This window comes from Castanea sativa, chromosome 2 (genome assembly GCF_040712315.1).
Source record: "Castanea sativa cultivar Marrone di Chiusa Pesio chromosome 2, ASM4071231v1".
Classification (NCBI taxonomy): domain Eukaryota; kingdom Viridiplantae; phylum Streptophyta; class Magnoliopsida; order Fagales; family Fagaceae; genus Castanea; species Castanea sativa.
Window position 1 is genome coordinate 44907731 of NC_134014.1, and position 21123 is coordinate 44928853.

At 37.7% G+C, this 21123-nt stretch overlaps 1 protein-coding gene across 3 annotated transcripts; it reads right to left on the reverse strand.

Annotated features, from left to right (window-relative positions):
• Positions 1 to 3951: 3951 nt before the first annotated feature.
• Positions 3952 to 8112, reverse strand: LOC142626516 (uncharacterized). Of its 3 annotated transcripts, XM_075800354.1 has the most exons (10): positions 7811 to 8112; positions 7029 to 7146; positions 5944 to 6005; positions 5812 to 5863; positions 5593 to 5698; positions 5289 to 5387; positions 5079 to 5196; positions 4624 to 4980; positions 4333 to 4484; positions 4127 to 4236 (listed from the first exon to the last, which is right to left on the reverse strand). In XM_075800354.1, the coding sequence occupies exons 1-9, from the start codon at positions 8037 to 8039 to the stop codon at positions 4363 to 4365; spliced, it is 1263 nt and encodes a 420-aa protein (XP_075656469.1). In that variant the 5' UTR covers positions 8040 to 8112; the 3' UTR covers positions 4127 to 4236; positions 4333 to 4362. The 3 variants fall into 3 exon arrangements, with proteins under 3 accessions (XP_075656467.1, XP_075656469.1, XP_075656468.1); XM_075800353.1 differs by having other exon boundaries at positions 4127 to 4484; XM_075800352.1 differs by having other exon boundaries at positions 3952 to 4980.
• Between the last annotated feature and the right edge of the window lie 13011 nt (positions 8113 to 21123).

Below are 21123 nucleotides of genomic sequence, written 5' to 3' on the forward strand. Positions count from 1 at the left end.
AATCACTCTTTTCACTTGATGATGATTATTCTCCCCAAGCCTTGGCAGTCATAGCTTATTCATCCTCAGAAGAAGAACCAGATTCAAGCATTACAGATGATTCAGATCCAGAAATCCAAACCATATACACATCTCAGCCTTTTATAGCTCCAATCATTGGCCCCACACCAATAGCCCAAGTTCACATCCTTCTTGATACCTCCAGACCCATCCCAGTGATAGCCTTGTTTGATACAGGAGCAGCAGCAACAATCCTTCATCCTAAGATTTTACCAGAAGATTTTTGGTTACCCCATCATCAGATGTTCAGAGCAGCCAATGGAGAAACATTCCTGATCACCCAGAAAAGTAAACCCATTCACATTAGAATATTTCCAACCCTTACCATTAAACACCAAGTCCTCGGATCCTCTCTCACAGGCAGAGACCTCCTTATAGGATTTGACCTCCTTCACCAGATACCTAGCCTCAGATGGTCTTCAAAAGGCCTCTTGCATAAACAACACCTTCTCACATGGACCCAGGTACCACATTTGTTTTCACTAAACCCCTTTGATTCCTTGAAAGCCCACATCATCAATGAATGTTGTGCAGCCACCCACTCAGAATTCCTTCTCAAAAACCCAAACCCACTATGGAAAAACCCAGCCTTTTTCATAACCCTTCCCTTCAAAAAGAATGAAGATGTTAACCCCACAAAAGCTAGCCATAGAGGTATGAATCCAGAACACTTGTCCCTAGCTAAGCAGGAGTGAGCTACCCTTCTTTCAGAAAACCTCATTGAACCCACAACTTCTCCATGGGCATGTGAAGCTTTCTATGTTAACAAGCATGCAGAACAAGTTAGAGGAAAGCTCAGATTGGTAATCAATTATCAAGATCTTAATCATTTCCTTGCTGATGACAAGTTTCCACTGCCAAACAAAAGTGCTCTTTTTCAGCATCTTTCCAATGCCAAAGTATTTTCAAAGTTTGATCTTAAAGCAGGATTTTGGCAACTTGGAATCCATCCAGAAGAAAGATACAAGACAGCTTTTTGCATTCCGGACCACCATTATCAATGGACGGTAATGCCTTTTGGCCTTAAAAATGCTCCATCCCAGTTCCAAAAAGCAATGGTAACTCTTTTCCAACCACTGTTGTCAAATGCATTGATCTATGTAGATGATATCCTCCTATTTTCAAAAGATGCAGAATCCCATGAAAAATTACTTACTGAATTTTCCAATTTAGTAAAAGCTCAAGGGATAATGCTTTCAGAAAAGAAAATGGTCATAGGAGTATCCTCTATTGATTTCCTTGGAGTAAACATTTCAAAAGTTTATGCTCTTTTTGGTATAGTAGTTTAACAATATATTTTCAGTTTTTAAACAACATTACATGCATTTTCATACGCTTTTTCACTCATACATATTTTAAAAAATATATAAATAATATTACTAGAACAACGTTATTAAACTGCCCTTAATATTAGCAACCTATCCTGACATTAATTTCTTAACGATGGGTTTGAGAATTTAATTAGAAACATTGAAGCGCCCTAGTGAGCAGGTTGGTCCAAACAGGATCAACCGCAAGAGCCAACACAAGAAACAAATGTTATAGGGGATTGAGCTCCAAACAAGTGGATTCTTCAGCAATAAGAAGACACGTTTGGTGGATTCTTTTACGGTTGGGAGAGAACTTTTTTTGGGGTCACAAGGCCGAACCAATGTTTTTTAAATAAATAAATAAAAAAAGGCTGCAATTCCTCTCATCCAACGACCACCACAAATGAAACAATGACCAGCACAAGTGTCTGCACGTTTGGTCATCACTGAAGTCGGCACAATCATATTCACACCAGCAGCTTTGGTCGACAACGAATCACCAACTCCAATGCGACTCTCGCAACTTACACTACGGCGCCATTTACCACCACAAAAACCTCTTCTCTGTCTTTGCTGTCAACACTGTCCCACATTCTCTTTTCGGGGTTCTTTTCTTTGGGTAAGGTTAACGAATATCTTAAGGCAATAGATAAAGGTTGGATGTTTTACTGATCAATTTTTTGGGTGTGGTCGCACGAGTTAGTTAATTAATTTTTTTTTTTTTCCTTTGTTGCTTCCAAATGGAGTGGGATCCAATAGATTCTTTCTTAGCGGAAGCGCAATAACATTTGTTAACAAAAAGTACTTTTCTTTTCATTTGTTTGTTTTGTATTTGTTTTTTATTTTTGGCCTTTTCCAAATCATTACATGACAATCTATAAGACACTTCATGTGCCTTAAAAAAATTTGCACTTCATATCGATTTGGAGCTAGCTTTAGCTTTTTCAATTTACTACATAATAATTTATAAGACCATTGTTATGCGTCTTTTTTAAGTAAGTTACATGATTAGTCAAAAAATTCGTGTAACTAAAACTACACAAGAAAAAATTTGGCTTTAAATATGTTTTGAATTATCTTGCTTTCAACCTATTGTGTCCATCAAAATACCATCCATGTGTTATGTGATTTGTTTAATATGAAAACCTAGATAGTCTTATAATTTTCCATGTAATAGGTTGGAAAATATAAATCCAACCATGTTTATAAGAAATTATAAGATCCTCATAGTGGACAAGTGATGTGATCCATCATTCTAGTAAAAGACTCCTACTTCTTTAAAATTGTAGAGTTTTAAATAAAAACTGAATACTGACTCAACAATTTTAAATAGGTGAGAGTTTTTTAATGGAATGGTGGACAAATGACGTGATACACCAAGAAGTCCATATAATTTCTCCATGTTTGGAGCCAAACTTTATTCTACATGAATATGAATAGTCTTTTCAACCACCACATAGGTTGGAGAAATATAGCTTCAAACTAAATTGGAGCTAAACTTTTTCTTTATTTGAAGAAGTCGTGTGATTTATTAAAAAGTCTTATGATTAAGATTAGATATGAATGATTTGTCAATCGCCACATAGCAGATTGGAGGAAGATAACTCCAAACTAGAGCAATTATTTATCCACTTTAGAATGAAATGTACTTTCTCATATTGTTAACAGTCTACGACAGAATATCACCTCATTTAAAATCTCATCCCAATGCATCTTAATTTAAATGACATGGCATTATATTTACCTTTAAATTCATTAAATCCTAAGTCTTCATTATGAAATGGACATTCTCCCTTTCGTTCAAAACAAATGAAGAGAATTGTAATCCTCTATTCAAACTTAGAACTGCCATAAAATGGGGTAAGATTTTTAATAGGTGGCATAAACAATATGTATATATCATGCCCTCCGCCGATTTCTCTCGTCCATAATATTGCAATTTGTTAAATTATATTCTAAATATTTCTTTTTGAAATGATATTCTAAATATGTTTAAATAATAATAATATCCCATTTATTATAACATCAAGATGTTGTACTTATTGGTCAATGTTAATCTAAAGGATACTTTGAGACCAATATATTTATATTGGTTTTCATTTCTGAAGACCAATGCCAAGATATAGCGGGAAATCTTGGTGTCTAAGTAATACTTAAAACAATGAGAGGTCGTGGGTTTTAAAGTCAGGTAGTGCATAAGTTATTAGGGACAATATTTAAAAACAATGAGATTTCACAAATCAATACCACTGCTAAAAAATAAAGAAAAAGGGGAGATGCATCAGAAGAGTGAAGTGAAGGTTCTACTATAAACCTCATCCTGAACAAAGGGATCTTCCTATCATGAAGTAAACAAACACGACTATACAGCCTGTTGCCCCAAAAATTAAAGATGCATTGCATGTTTATGGAAGAGTTGGTGGTATAGCTGATGCTTGTGTCAGCCATCTCAGGGTTCACAGTCCATACTCTGGTTTCAAGGCAGCTTTCTAACATGCTTTCATCCCAGAAAACTAATAACTAGTTGATTTAATTTTACAATAACTACAGGCAACCTCGTACAAGTATTGCATCTAGAACATGTCAACAAGCATAGTAGAATACCTGGATTCCTTGTCAATACAGTAATAAAACAAAAGTAACAGAAATTTTTCACATGTTGTGTGTGTTGGGGTAAGGGCTGTACGGCCATTTGATATTGAACAAGAAAATGGAGCTGGCATAACAGCAGGTAGCCACATATATAAAATCAAATCTACCGTGAACTTGCTTATATTGCAACAACAATTTTTGACATATGCTCCCCACACATATCCCCAATATACTCAGGAAAACTCAATTCATTTTGCCATATATCCACTCTAGCCTGAATAGCACATTATTAAAAGATTAATGCAACTATAATTTCATATTAGTAGCATGGTAACCAACATCATCACCAGAGGGAACTAGATTTACTTACTGAAAAATTGCAGGCCCAGTAATTCTTCCATCAAATCAGGGGACACGATAGGCCAGACAGCATCTCATCTGTCACCCAAATGTAGAGCAGCTCAAAATCCATACTTCCTCTGTCCATAGGTCTCTGCACCTGATGGAAACGGATGCTACAGCCTGTCAACAAACAGGGACTCTGGCATGTGATTAAAATTTCTAAGTTCAAAGTTGTAGGTGGGATTTGAGTAGGCATTAAATTTATAATTGCTATGCTCAAACCGCTGATTGTGCGACCCAGGAAAAAAAGACACACTACCAGAGTTCCTAAAAGGCTGCCTCATCATGGTCAAAGTGGATGGCATATCATAACTAGACAATAGATTGCCGCTTTGAAATTGGTAAGAATTTTGTGGAGGACCAACATATGATTGACAAGCAGGAACTCTATCATTATTAGTAGGGTGAGCAAATTTCTGGTGCCTCTTAGAATATTTCTGGGCTCCTGAGATTGCATTTCCTTTGATATTGGCAGGTCTCAGTAGGGGGGCCTCTCGATGTTGATGATGTTTTTTAAATTTTCCATGTCTATCAAAATGCTTCTCCTTTTCTGGCACAGTGGTCTTTCTTGATTGAGATGATCTTGTATGATGGAATTGTTTCTGATGTTTTGAACCTAATTATCATCAGAAATGAATGTGAATAAGAATCTCTAGTATTCTAAAAGTAGGAAACTCAAGAAATTCTACCTCCCTTAATCCTGTCATCCCATACCTCCATTAGAAGACAATGTCTCCTTCCTTTTCTTCATTTCTCTCACAAGTCTTGCTGCTGTACCTCGTTTGTGCTTCTCAGCCAGCACTTTTATTCTTTCTGATTCATTACTCCAATGCTAAAAAGGTGGACAAGAAAACATTCAAGTAAGCCAACCTCTAGAAAAGTCTTTACCTGATAATATTGTCATTCCATTAAATAACAAGTTACCCGTCTGAAGGTTCTCATCTTATAGAGGTTACGGCCCTTAACAAGCAAAGGAAAAAGTGGAGGCAATCTGTTAATACCCTTGCTCCAGAGAACCTCAACCTTGTAAATCAGAAACATTGATTGGATACATAAATGACTAAACGGGTAAACTACAGTGTCAATGAATAAAAAAAATGTGTAGTAAAAGAAGCAGATATTCAATTATCAACAAATCACTCAGATCATCAAACTGATTATTTCCAGTAATGCATTTAACTTAGGTATCCATAATAAGCACAAATAATCAAGGTGATAATTGCCCTACTGTAAATGTATGTTGTTGTTTGGATGCACCATAGCTTTCCTTAACAACCCTTCCTGCAATGATTCTGTTCCCTAGAAGCCTACCATGCCTTGTCACCTTATTGAACCTGTTTGAAAATAATTCCTTAATTTACAAAGAAAAATAAAAATTTAGGACCTAGATGAAACATCAAAGAGATAAGAGACAATAAAGAGGAAGAGCCAGGGTGACTGTATATACTTCTCATAAACTTTCTGTGTGAACAGAACAACATCTCCCTTACAGACATCACCTGCAATATATTAAAAGGTCATTGCTTGTCTCCAAAATGCCACAAAGTTCACGAAATAAAGGAACAGACACAATATTTACCTGTACAATTGATGACAAAAGTTGATCTGGGATAAAAAGCCTCACCACTTCCATTTTTTATCCTGAGATGTAAAAAAAAAACGTATTACAGAAAATTACTAACTGAGTAATAAAACAACTCTAGAATGAAAGCATCCGACCCCCACCAAAAAAAAATTCCTCTCAAATACATAACAAGTGACACAGATTCACCGAAATTTCCACATTTTGTCTGACATGATCTTATTGAGATAGATAATCTACTGATTCTGACTTGACAACTATCCTAACTTTTTGTTGTTGGTGATTTTCTTATGAAAGAGATATATTAGTTATTAGTCAATTAGTCATGGGTCAATATGGAACAGATTGGACTCAGATAATAAGTTATCTTACAGGATTCTGAGTTGGACCTGGTTCATTCCTTTTAAGCACAAAAAGTAGTTAACAAAAGGGGAGTTGGGGTTTCATTAGAGAAGTCCAGATATCACAGTATGATTGCTGGTGCTTAATAGAAGCAAACACAGGGTACATTCCTGTGGCATCAATGAAATTTCAAACTTTTTTTTGGAGACCATGAAGCACAGACCATTTAGTTGTACAAGCTCATGCCTAAGGGCATTGGTTTAGGAAATACTTTTAGAAACTTTTTATGGAAAAGAAAAAAGCAACTAATTTTTTTGACAGCTTTTTATATTTCCCATGAAAGTGGTATCAAAACTTTCTTAAATGGTCTGTTAACAAATGCCCTAAGGGCACCCATTGACAGGACCCTTTCATCATTCCCAAATAATCAAAGAATGGCCGTGAAGTCCCCTTGTAAGTACCAGTTAAGTAGTGAGCCCAACATCCTTTAAATATCTCAAGTTTTGGCCAATTTCCAAGAGTAGTCAAATTAAAAATCATATATTTTTGTGGAAATTATTGCCTCTAAATTTAACCTCATTTACAATTACACAGAAAACGATGTAAAGGATAGCATTAACAAGTCTTCTTTTATCACCACAAACGAGCGGCATTACAAACTGTGGCTATCAAAAAAAAAAAAGATATGAATAGAAATACATGAGTATGCATATATAGTCTGGTAGCATAACAACACTTACCTCAAGTGCTCATTAATTCTTTGTATACAAACCGCCTTGGTCCCTGCTAGCCGGAGGTCATGCTTCCGCAAATATGCTTTGCATTCTTTCAGATTTAAGGAGTCTAAACCACTCCCTTCTACAGAACACAAGACTGTCAAGACCTCATGACGTCCCACGATTACAACATAATTAGAAACACAAGATCAGGTTTTCAAAGGCTTCACTCGCAAATGTTCCGTCAGAAGAGAAATTTACACTCATTACCATATTGAAAGAATCAATGCCTCAACTCCTAAATCAGTGTCGACAAATTTCAATATTTTGATAGTGAAAAGCTATCTCTTCTTTATTATTATTTTTAGTCTTCCTCTTCCATTCATGATCAATATAAAAACTAGAAATCAACATTTTTTCATCCCAAAAAAAAAAATCAACATTTTCTTAACAACACATTTACCACTACTGAAACAATGAAGATCACTTACAGTTACAGACACATAAATCACTTAAAGCACTCATTTTTTCACTGAAGTCATGAATGTGTAACAAAGGCATGTGATTCGATGAATTGAATCTTATCATTTAAGCTTGAGCTATTGGAGTTCCTGATAGTCAATTTGGGTAGCTTGGGTTGAAAAAAAAAAAAAAAAAAGGCTATTCGTTTGCTAATTCTCACGTAATTAAAATTCTAAGTCTAAAATCAAGGAATAAATAAAAAAGAGAATCAAACATTCAATGTGAAACTAAAATTTCCGATAAAAATTTGATCAATTAAGAATGAAGGAACCCAAAAAAAAAACCTTTCAGACGGCAAATGACTTTGTTACAGAGAGACTCATCGTCATCGTCACCATCACTGTCAACTTCGTCATCGTCTTCATCATCATCATCATCCTCTTCGTCGCTACAAACATCATCATCTTCTTCTTCATTGTCGCTGTCTTCTACTTCTTCTTCTTCTTCTTCTTCATCTTCATCCGAAGAAGAAGAAAGGCATATGAGAATGCGTTTACCCTTCCTCTCGGTCATGTCATCACAAGGAATGCTAAAAACAAAAAATCCCAAACAGAAACTGAGGCAAAATTTAATTAGCAGCCATCTCTATATTTTAAATCTTAAAGTTTTGAATATCATTTAAACCTTCAATTTCAATTTTTTTTTTTTAAATTTAGCGTCAATTTATTTTTAAAAAATAATTATACTTTCAAAATGCTTTATCTACCTCATTTCCACAACAAATTATTGGTTCAAATTTGAGCTTATTATTGAGATTTTTTTTTTGCCCCAATAATAATAACAAGCAAGAGCATTCACATCCGGTTTCTACAAAAAATTTCATTTTACCATTTCAAAAGTTACTTTATCATTTATACCATACTATTTTATAACACTCTCACCATTCTAACTTTTATTTTTCTATTCAACTCATTAAAATAATAATATATTACCCAATAAAGTAATATAATCCAATAAAGTATAAAGTAATAAATAGAGAGAAAAGAGAGAATAAAACATAATAAAAACTTATACAAGCTTGTGCTACAATGCCATCCTAGGGATGACACTTAGCACAATTGCAAACATTTTTGCAATTGCAAAACTTTGCAAGATCGGGTAATGGGTGGTTTTGGAGCTTTGATGCTAAATTAAACCAACTTATAGCATTTGCAAGATCCAATATGACTGCTCTAACAACTTGTCACTTAAGATTTGTGGTAAAAATATTGTAAAAATGTTACGATATATGTGACCAATTTATACGGTTTTTTTTTTTAATGGAACTATAGTGTGAGCATCCTAAACGACTAACACCTCATTATGGGCCTTCTCGAATGGCCACTTTAGGTCTTGCCATGTGAGTGTCTACAGCCCAATGTGAGCCCATCCTAGGTATGGCCTAAGACTAGAGTGCATCACTAACTTGAGGGTTAAGATTGAGAGTTGAGACAAAGAATAGCTTCACCAAAAAAACAAAAGTGAAAATGAAAAAGACAAAGAATAGGATTATGCCACTTGGACTAGGTTCAAAATTTGCTTTTAACCATATGCGGAGGTCTAACATATTATATTATAACTAGTATATAATCCGTGCATATGTACGGTACGATTAAAAATAGTATAAGTATACATATATGGATTCAAATTATACTTTGTTTAAGTCATAGATATATACATGAGTTTTTTACTCTTTTTTTTTTCTTTATTATTTTATTTTATTTTATTTTTTGGATATACTTTACTATTTTTTATTAGATTTTTTTTTTATGATTTATTTATATTAAACTCTCTGTCTCTTTGTCTTTTGCACAACATTAACTCACTTAGAAATTGAATATATATATATATATATATATATATATATATATATATATATATATATATTGATGATGCTCGAAAATCAGTAGGTTGGATTGCTTCGGGCTATGGTGATGGTTGTAGGTCCTGAAAGAGAGAGAAAAAAAAACTGTTAAGGGTGACCGGTGTAACTCAGCCAAGGACCCTCCGATGGTTAAATTAGTTTACTCTCTAGAACACAAGGATGGGAAACAGTGAATGGTAGAACTTACCTTGGGTAAATGGAACTTGCTCCTTTTATAGAGAGTTAGAAGTGGGTTTACTTCTTCAGATCCGCCACCATCATGGGTGATATGTGTGGTTAATGGAGAAAATGGGGCACATGGAGCGGATTACGGGGAATCTTCTCCACGTTTTAGGAGTAGTGGATCATGGTCTGATTATATGGAGCCTTTTGAGAAGTTATCGTAGAATTCACTAAGTGTCCTCTGGTCGTTTATGCCCTTGGATCATGGACGACTATCTTGGAATTGGACGACCTTGTTAGTTATGAACAAGTTGTATTCCCACTTGTGATGCTCTCCCTAGGTTTCTTTCCCCATATAACTTTCTGGACGTGGTTTGCTTATGGACGACCCACCATGGACGAACCTTTTTAACTTGAGATACAATTCGTCTGTCCACTCAAATACTTTCCTTAATACTTTGAAAAGCCGTAAACACTTGTCAGTAGCTTTTGAAACAAACTTGTTAAAGGTAGCTACTCATCCAGTAAGGCTCTGGACGTCCTTGACATTTTACGGGGGCTCCATGTTCAAGATCACTTGGATTTTATTAGGGTTTGCTTCAATTTCTTTCTGCAAAACCATAATACCATGGAATTTCCTTGATGTAACTCCAGAGGCACATTTGCTTAGATTCAGCTTCATCTTGTATCGTTTAAGTGTGTCAAAATTTTCCTGAAGATCGTCCAAATGTTGCTCCTCCCTTGCACTTTTGACCAACATATCGTCCACATACACTTCAACATTTCGCCCAATTTATGGATGAAACATGTAATTAAGTAGTCTCTGATAGGTAGCTCCTGCATTTTTCAGACCAAATGACATTACTTTGTAACAAAATAAACCTTGGCTTGTGATGAAGGATGTTTTCTTCTGATTTACCTCGTCCATCTTAATCTAGTTGTACCCTGAGAATGCATCCATGAAACTCAACAGTTGGTGTCCAGCTGTTGAGTCCACCAGCTGGTCAATGTCTGGAAGACAATAGCTATCCTTCGGGCACGTCTTGTTTAAATTTGTGGAGTCCATGCACATCCTCCGTTTGCCATTAGCTTTTTTGACCATCACTACATTTGCTAGCCAATCAGGGTAATAGACTAAGCAGGTGAACTTTGCAATTACCAACTTCTAAACTTCTTCTTTGATAGCATTATCTCATTCTAGGGCAAACACTCTCTTCTTTTGACAAACAGGCTTGTAAACGATAAGTAATCATACTTGGGTTAATCTCAGGCATGTCTTCATAACTCCAAGCAAAAACATCCGTGCTCTTTTTGAGGAATCTGACGAGATCCTGCTTCGTCTTCTCTTTCATGCTTGTCCCAATTTTGGTAAACTTCTCAGGGTTGGACTCGTCCAATGGTACATATCTAATGCTTCAATTGGTTCAACCAATGTTCTACTTTCTTCGATGTTCATTATCTGCATCTACTTGTCCATAGCCAACATTGCTAAGTAACATTCTCTAGTAGCTAGTTGATCTCCTTGTACTTCCCTAATACCATTCTCCATTGGGAATTTAATAGAGAAATGGTAGATGGACGTTGCAGCCCTCCAACTGTTCAAAGTTGGTCGTCCTATGATGACATTATATGAGGACGAACAGTCCACAATAAGGAAATTCACTTCCTTATTAATTTGTCATAGATAAGAGCCAACCACGATTGGTAAGGAGATAGTGCCTATTGGTAGAACCTTCACTCTTCCAAATCCGATTAACGGCACACTCACTGAATGAAGTAACTCCTTATTAATCCTCATTTGCTGGAAGGCTGGATAGTAGAGGATGTCTGCTGAACTCCCATTGTCTATTAACACCCTTCTAGTTGTATAATTTGCAATTGCCAAAGTGATAACAATTGCATCATCATGAGGATGGTGTAGTTGTCTTGCAACTTTTTCCGTGAAAACAATGGCAGGCTTGTCTTCCCTAACCATCCTTGGTGGTCGTCCAGATAATTGAACATTTTGGACTACCCGCAAGTAGGTCTTCTTGGTTTTGGACGAGATTCCAGTTGATGTGCCTCCTACAATGATCCTTATTTCTCCAAGTGGTTGACGCACAGGTTCTTATGCTTTGCCTTTCATTAACTGCCTTTCATCCTTGTGGTCTCGTCCAAGGAAATTTTTCAACTTCCCCTGCTTAATAAGAACTTCAATCTGCCGCTTCAAGTCGTAACACTCGTTCGTATCGTGCCCATGATCTCGGTGAAAACAACAGTACTTGCTTTTGTTCCCCTTGCTAGGGTCTTATTTCATCCTTTCGGGCCATTTCAAGAACGAGTCATCTTTAATCTGCATCAGCACTTCGTCAAGTAGGGTATTTAGAGGAGTGTAGTTGGAGTATCATCCCGAGGACGACCCTGCCTTCTTACCATAACGATCCCTTTTCTACCCTATTTTGGCTTCTTTGGACGAGGACTCTACTTTAGATGGTGTACATATCTATTCTCCACTTGTTCAGTCTTCTTCTTCTTTTTAGAAATAATTGCGTCATCAACATTCAGGAAATTTTAGGCGAATGTATCAACTCAGCCATAGTCTGTGGGTCCTTATCATACAACTTGTGGATGAACAAATCCGGATTGACTCCATTATAAAAAGCTACCAAGAGAATCTTGTCATCCATCTCGTTCACCAACAGGGCTTCTCTGTTAAAGCGACTAATGAAAAAGTGTCGACTCTCGTTCTCTCCTTACTCTATACTCAACAGATTAGACGAGGAATGTTTTTGCCTCTGGCCTCCAACAAAGTTGTTGATGAACAACTTACTTAACTCTTGGAATGAGGTTATAGTGTTTGGTGGTAGTTTACCAAACTATACTCTGGCCGGGCCTTTCAACATGGTAGGAAAGGCTCTACACATGATTTCATCTGGTACACCTTGAAGATGCATGGTTGTCTTGAACGTGGCAATGTGATCATAGGGATCACGTGTCCTATCATATGAGTCCAGGGTAGGCATTTTGAACTTTGAAGGCAGGGGGTGACTTGTGATGGACGCAATGAAGGGAGAGTCAATCCTCTGGACGAGGTCATCCGCGTGATTTGCTCTCCTCATGGAGTCCTTCATCACTTCCATGGTTCTTTTCATCTGATCCATCTCCCTCTCTAAATGTGGTACCCTTCGAGTAACGGTACCTCTTGACTAATCTCCTTCAACATTGTTCTCAGCCCTTCCATTCTCTGAATTTTGTCCTCGTTCTTCGCCACGTTGCTGTTGATGTTGTCTATTAACTTAGTTAACTCCTGGTTTTGTTGTGTTAGTTCTGCCATTGCAACTACCATGGACTGAAACTGTTGTTGGACGGTCAACGATGGTGCCGATGCACGGTTTAGGTGACTGGAGGCGTTTCACTCTCCTAGTGTCTTGGATTGGTGGCCATCGATCTAGTTCGAACCATGCAACCATTTTGTCTTGGAAGACAAAGAAGTTAGTACTTAGAAACTTTACTATCTTTCCTTATAGACGACGCCAACTGATAATGCTCAAAAATTAGTGGCTGGATTGCTTCGAGCTATGGTGACGGCTGTAGCTCCTGAAAAGAAAAAATATATATATCAAGGGTGATTGGTGTAACTCAGCCAAGGACCCTTCGACAATTAAATCAGTTTCCTCTCTAGAACAAAAGGATGGGAAATAGTGAATGGTAGAACTTACCTTGGGTGAATGAGACTTGGTCTTTTTATAGAGAGAGTTAGAAGTGCGTCTACTTGTTCGGATCCACCACCATCATGGGTGATGTGTATGGTCAATGGAGAAAATGGGTTACAAAGAGCGTATTACGGGAAATCATCTCCATGTTTTAGGAGTAGTGCATCATAGTCTGATTATATGGAGCCTTTTGAGAAGTTCTTGTAGAATTCACTACGTGTCCTCTGGTCGTCCATGCCCTTGGATCATGGACGACTATCTTGGAATTGGATGACCTTGTTAGCTATGAACGAGTTGTATTCCCACCTGTGATGCTTTCCCCAGGTTTCTTTCCCCCATAAAGCTTTTTGAACGTGGTCTGCTTATGGATGACCATCATGGACAAACCTTTTTAACTTAAGCCCCCATCATAGATATTCGAGTATTACATGTTAGGGTACGCAATTGGAAAGATGTTAAATACCTAAGTTGGACGGATTGAATGGATTGGTTTTCACTCTATACCTCCAAGCCATGTTTTAGTAAGAGCTCCCTAAGCAGAATCTATCATAAACATGCAAAATAAAGATCTAAGCAATATACACAGCCATAATTTGTTCCATACATGAAGTGAGGTATCATATCTCTAGCAGTTGGCGTAATCACTTGTTTCCAACATTCATAGAAATGAAATAACGTCCACATTCATATTCATTGAACAAGGGAAAGAGAAAGGAAAAAAAAAGATTTTATAAGGTTTTTGGAAGTTGTTGCATATGATGATACGTATGACCATAGATGTGTACATAGGCTATGTGCTGCATATGTACCCTAAAGGCAGAAACTCTAATGTAAGCTACATTCCTATCCTATGCATGATTCCAACTACAAATAATTAAAAGATAGAAACTTAAAAACATAAGAAGAAAATAAAATAATAAGAAATAAAAGAAAACTTATCTTTAACAAAGACAAATCGATCTTTTGGTAGAATAATTCTATCAAAAAATAGCACAACCACATAAGAAAACTTCTAAGCTAAAACATCAACAACCACAAATAGGGTTTTTAAGCAAAACAAAATTTAAGAACAAAGACAATGCTTGGAAAGAAGCTCTCCCTCTCTCTCTCTCTCTCTCTCTCTCAAAATATCTCTTGAATGCTTAATTGCTCTCTTTTATAGTGTTTTCGTCCGAGTGATTGTTGATAATTTGTTATAAGTTGAAGTGCCCTTTTTATAGTTGAAAATTGGGGGGTAAAACCTATCCCTTGGTAATGTCACTCTAGGTTTTCGAATCATTTCTTTTGAAAAATTCTTCCATAAATGGCTTCTCCAATTGTAGTTTTCATTCACATGAACCAACTCTAAGTATGCATGGTCACGCACGAGTAAGCGAGGATGAACCTTACATATGCAAAGGTAGAGTTTTTGAAAATGGTTTTGACATTTTGGTGTTTTTCCTAGCCAAATTTGCCTAATTGTTGTTATTAGAGATCATGGGCTTAAGTTGTAAGGGATGCAAAATGGGGTGTTTACAGTTGTTCCTCTTGAACATGTTGATGCTCATTTTGGCTCAACAGCAAGAAGAAGCCCAACAATATGGGTAGGAAGAGAGTTAGTGGATTGAGTGAAAAACTCATCAAGCCCGAATGGCAGAAATGATGGGTTATAGACCCATAAAGTAAAAAATGGGCCTTAGGAAAAGCAAGGGGGCCTAAAGGAGCCCAAAGGAAGAAGCAGTAAACTCATAGGCATTATGTGATGTAGAAAAGTGAGAATGGGCCACAGTATGCCCGAAGTAATGAAGTAAGAAAATAAGGGGTTGATAGAAAGCCCATTGTTGATGCCCATTTTTTGACCCCGTAACCAAAAAATTCATACGAAGGAAAGCCCAATGAAAAGCAAGGCCCAAAGACCGACCAAGAAGACCGAAGAGCAAGAAAGGTTCAAAGAAAGAAGTGCAGGGGAAAACAATCTACAGCAAAATGCAGATCTACAGCAAATTACAAATCTACAGCAGAATATAGATCTGCCGCAGAATACAGTTCTTCAGCAGAATGGCTTCGACAGATGAAGATAAATTGGGCCTAAGACCCTTTTGATCCATTCAACATTATTTGGCCCACAAAGACCCAAATTCTTTTGTATAAAAAAAATAGGCGTGAAAACTAATATGAAGAAGTACGATGAAAAGAAACAAGGAATAGCAGGAAGTGTCAGCAACAGGAATCACGTGAAGGAAAGAAAAGTTAAACCAAATGAAATGACAAACGCAGCAGGAATCGCATGAAGAAATAAGACAAAAAACATGCAACAAAACAAAACAGAACTAATCTGCTACGGCAGAAACGGCGTGGAAACGAAAGAAGACAAAAACAGAAGATAGTGGAGCAAGCACAGAAGGGCCGGAGCACCACCAACCTGTACCCAGCCAATACAAAGGAGGTGGGCCCATGGTTAAAGGGATTTAGAGAGCGTGGTTTGGTGGTGGGGGGAAAATAGGGTCTATATTTGGTTTCCTGCCATGACTTCTTTTGGGAATATACCTTGTCGAGATGGTATCTTACCCAAAAGAAGTAATAGATGGTTGGGACCATTTGATGCATGCCATAGAGCTAGGTAGTGAGGTAGCTCAATCCTTATCCATTTGAACCTAGTGGTAGAGGTCTACAGCAAGAACAAACAAAAGGAAATTTTGTTGTGAAATGAGTAGTGGTGCAACAAACATGTATTGAATAATGACAGTGATCAGGGCAACCAATAGGTTGGTGGGTAGTCCTAAAGGGATGCTCACAACAAACCAAAAATAATTGGTGAAGCCCTAAGGGTAAAAGGGAGAAATCCCATTAGATTAGCTCACTAGAAAAGGAGGAGGTAGCCATGGATGAAAAGGGGGAGTCCTAATGGGGAAACACCTAAGGGGGGAGACCTAATGGGGAAGCACCTAAGGGGGGAACCAATGGTAAGAGAGCAAGAAGCACTTAAGGGAAAAGACCCAAGTGAGAAAAACAACCCACGACAAGATAGTAGTTAGAAACTAAGAGCAAAAAAAAGAACGAAGAGAAAGAAAGAAAGTAGTAAAAAAAAGAGAGAAAACACAGCAGGAATAAGGGCATGCATCAATAGACCATCTTTTCCCTCCCTCTTAGCAAACCCACTCTTTGAAGTCTCCAAAAGTAATAGCTAGTAGCAATTTAGGCCTATTCTCCAAAATGCACAACTTTGATGGCAGAAGCCTATGACAAGGTTGTTCAAGTTGAAGTTTGGGTTCCCTCTTGGTTTACTTATTCTATGGGAAGATTCAATACTTAATTTTGATTGCAAATATATTTGATTTCTCTCATTATATGTTAGGACATATGTGATTGGATGTTAGGAACATATGTCAACATTTTATGTATGTATTGGCTAATCCTTTGACAAAACGTATTTTACTTGTATTTGGATAGATCTAGGATCTGTTTAATACTTCAAGGAACAAGAGTTCAAGTCCAAGTATTGAAGCCATGCAAGTCTATCCAAGAATCAAGTAATGAAGTGCTGGATTTTAAAGTTCGACAGTTAGTATCTATCGAGGTTTAAAAGTTGCTGAAGCCTGTGGCTCGATAGATGGCTATCTATCGAGGTTTACGAAATTCAGTTTTTCTAGACTGTTTTTCATTCAATCCATGAGTATATGTTTGGGCTTTCTTTTCTCACAACCCTAAACATATATAAGGATTATTTTAAGGGCCGTATCAGGTTGCACAACTAAGAGCACAATTGCACAAAAAAATAATTTTCAAGTGTGACCGAAAACTTAGTTTGCCCTAATTCTTGAAAAGCTGCTATGTTTGTACACTGTAGGATTTTGTGACAGAACAATTTCATGATCTTCATGTGTTGAAGAACAGAAGAACTTTGCTGCCAACCTCCTTCTCAAGTTGGTGATCAAGTCGCGTACTGGGATCCGCGCATCTTTTGGTTAGTCACGTACTAGTTGCCATTCAATACAAGGAGAGATTGTCACTACAGAACAAGTCCAATTGGGTATTGAGGTAAGGGTTCAACTGTAGGTTGATATAAGGTACTAGGATTCCTTTACTTGTAACTGCTTGTTTTGAAAATAGTGGATTCTCGGGAGTGGTGACCTTAAAATCACCTGGTGGAGTTTTTGCCGTGTAGGCTTTTCCCATTCATAAACAAATCACCGTGTCAAATTTAATTTTTGCTGCATTTAGTAATTTGGTGATTTGTTTGTGCTACCACGCGTTTTGCATGTTAATTGGATTAATTAATTAATTTGACTAATTAATAAATTAATTTATCACAAGCGGTTAATACATTTTTGGCCTATCATTATAAATTATATATGTTGTATTTAGTCATTCTGCTGTAGCACTTTTTTTATCACGTTTGCTGCATCAGTTGTCCTGTTGTGGTATCTTTACTTGCTGTACTAATCATTCTGCTGTAGCACTTTTTTATTATATTTACCGTGTTAGCTATTATACTAGTTAAACCTTTTCTGCTGAAACTTTCTTATTTATTTGTTATTACGTGTTTTACTTTTGACACAAACTAATCATTATCCTGCCATAAGTATATATATACATATATCTTGTTTCTCATGTTCTGCAAAATATTTTTTAATAGATGTATATATGAATACGTATATGTATTTTTACGAATATGTGTATGTATATATTTAAGAATATGTTAACCCATATAAACTAACATTTGCTTGATTGGTATTTTTTTTTTTTTTTTTTGAGTTTTAGATTTGTTTATGTGCAGGAAGTAGAAAAATATTTTTGTAGTAAAAAAATGAAGAGTAGTCATTCACATTGCAAAAGCCTTGGCTTTAGTGCACAACAGACAGCTTTTAGTGTACAGCAGACAGCTTTACTGCACATCAGAAGGCTTTATTGCACAGCAGAAAACTTTACTGCACAGCAAAAAGTTTTACTGCACAGCAGAAAATTTTACTACACAACAGACGGTTTTACTACACAACAGAAAGTTTTGCTGCATAGAAGAAAAGTCAGACCTGTGGCAGAAACTGGAGAAAAGTTCCTTCTGTGGTAGAACTAGAGGATAAGCCCACTTTGTAGCGTCTTTCCTTGGACTTGGACTCAACACTTGCGCACAAACTAGCAGCGGCAGAACGGTACTTTGGAGCTCATTCAACGGAGTGCCAGACCCAATTTCCTTCTTAAAAAAAGCCTAGACTAAGCGTTGTCCAATAACATCAAGACGCGTGTCTAAGGTGCAAGAAACGTAAAAAGAACCCTCAACACCCATGAACCCCAAGGATGAAAGACATGGTAATTTGGCCAGGAAAGTCCAAAAGAGTTAGTAAAAGCCCATGGGAATGTAGAGTTGGGAATGGGCCAAGGATGCCTAAGGGAAGAAAATGGGCCGAAGATGCCCAAGGAGGAAGAAATAGGCCAAAGGAGCCCACAAACAATGTAATGAGTCAAGAAAGCGCAAAGTAACATGAGTACAAACCTAATGACAATATTGAGACATTGTAACTAATTGAGAGAATAGCATATAGTAAGGTCCAAAAGAGACCTGTCAAGAATGGATCAAATAGCACCGCAGCAGGTTTAATAGAATAGCATGGCAGAAATACTAGCCAGCCAACGAAAGGAACAAATAGTGGACTAAAAGAGAGAAAAGCCCACAATCAAGCAGGCCTAGCCCTTGGGGAAAATAAGCCGTAAAGAATGGAGGATCAGAAAACAGTTCACGCCACAAGAGGTCAAAAATGAGCGGCAGAATGCACAAGCAAGCCTCCAGTCCACTGTAAATGCATGAGCAGCAGATAAGCTTTGGAAATACACAGAAGTGGAGCATGCACAAGGCCTAGGCATCACCAACCTGTACCCAGCCAATACAGGAGTGGTGGGTCATGGATCAGAGGTAAGAGAGGGTATGGTCATGGGGAGAAGGGAAAGCCTATTTTGGGGTTTCCGCTTAAACTTTTTTGGGGAAATGTCCTGCTAGGATGACATACCACCCTTAAGAGAGAAGGATGAGTTGGAACCACTAGGTGCATGCCATGAGGGATAGTAAGAGAGAATACCCACACTATGGTGGATAAGAATGCCACGGTGAACAAGCAAACAAAACAATTTTTCTTTGTCTGGTAATAAGAAGTGGCACGGCAAGCACATGTAAGTGGTGGTGGCTGGGAAGCTAACAAAGCAGTGGGTGGTTGGGAAGGACACCCACATCCAGACAAAAGTAGTTAAATGGTAAAATGGTAAAAACCAGTCACGGCAGGTAGTATATAAAGGGCTCTCGCCATGCACAATGGAACAATCACAACAGTAGCAACCATTAGGAGAGAATTATAGCACAACCATCACCATAACACTACACAAGTAAGCACTAAGAAAGGAAGAAAATAAGTGGGAGAGAATCAAAGTAACAAAACAAAGAAAAGAGAAAGAGAATTAGGAAGAGAAATAGAGAGGGTAGAATGGCAGGCATGCATCAATAGGCTAATCCCTTCTCTCCCTCTAAAAGCCTACTCTCTGTTGAGGATAAATGATTTGTTTGGACATAAGTCATTCAGACCCATTCCCTCAAAGTGGATAATTTATACAACAGGATCCTCTTGCAAGGTTACCTACATTAAGGAAGTGGTTTCCCCCTTGGTCTTAGCCCCCATAACACAACTGAACACGGCAGACCAACATTTTCCTTTTGATTTTATTATTTGTCGTAATTATTTCCTTTCTTGCTTTTGCAATTTCACTTATAGCGTGTTTCTTATTGCTACATCGTTCTTTTTTCTAAGGATTCCTTATTTATTTCATCTAACGAGAAGCGTATTGTCTTTATTATTGTCATACTATTTTTGTTTGCCATAACTTTTTTGTAACAGTTTCACCTACTATGGGCATGTGACCAAAGTTTCAGCAAAATGGGCATAGTTTGTGCACAAGCTGGCCCAAGGAGGGTTGCAATTGAACCGGTCCCAACTCTTCTATCCAAAATACTTGGGTCTCAGTACAGCAGGAGACAATCCAACCCAAGATCACAAAAGGCCCACCACACATGTTTCGTGAAACAAGCAGAGTCAGAAGCCTAAATAGATTATCCATTTTGTTTTGACTTAAAATTTAGGCTCACCCACGCACACATTAATTAAACAATGAATTAAAACATAGGGCAGGACGATATGACGGGTTAGATTTCTTACCACGATATTAGGAGCTTTGCAAGTTGCTGATGATGGCATGAGAAATTGGAGTGCTTGGACAACATCAGGCCAGTCACTTGGCTCAATGTTTTCTCAAGACACCAATGACTCCTCATGCCTATCTAGTGAAGCTCCTAAGTGCTCTTTAAAGGGGACAAGCTCGATCTCTCTGCTAGATTCAGATTGATGAGCATGATGAGGGGCAACATGTGGAGGCACCTTGCTCCACATGATACCCCAAGGCCATGGCAGTGGTGGGTCATGGTGGGCAGCAGTAGGTGGTGCTGACCCTAGGTGATGGTTGATGGCATGATGGCTTGTGTGTGGGCTTGGTGGCTTGTGTGCAAGGCAGTGCTGGGCTGGGCTGCTGTGATGATATTAGGCTATGCAAGGCATTGGGCTAGTTGGTGCCGGCAAAATGCATGGACTTGTGTGAGTGGGCTGATAACAATTGCTTGGTGGTCTGCATATAGATAATCATGTGTGGGCTGCTGAAGCATGGGCAAAGGCCTTATGATGTGTTGAATGATGGGTTGGCATGTGCAGAGTGTGCAACAGCAGTTACCAAGTAGTTTCTAACTTGCTGGATGTTCAGACCTGCTGTGTAGGGGCTGTAAACGTGGAGAGCACGCTAAGACAACATCAGTTGCAGGTGTCCTAAGTCAGACCACATGTGGCAGCAAGTCCTAGACATGGGGCAGTTA

Excerpts from the sequence above, each read along its gene's own strand:
- LOC142626516 (XM_075800352.1), bottom strand. The coding sequence starts at position 8,039 with ATGACCGAGAGGAAGGGTAAACGCATTCTCATATGCCTTTCTTCTTCT. Across the intron at positions 5,864-5,943 it reads TTTTGTCATCAATTGTACAG|GTGATGTCTGTAAGGGAGAT; the intron begins GTAAATATTGTG and ends AATATATTGCAG. Across the intron at positions 4,981-5,078 it reads GACATTGTCTTCTAATGGAG|GTTCAAAACATCAGAAACAA; the intron begins GTATGGGATGAC and ends GATGATAATTAG.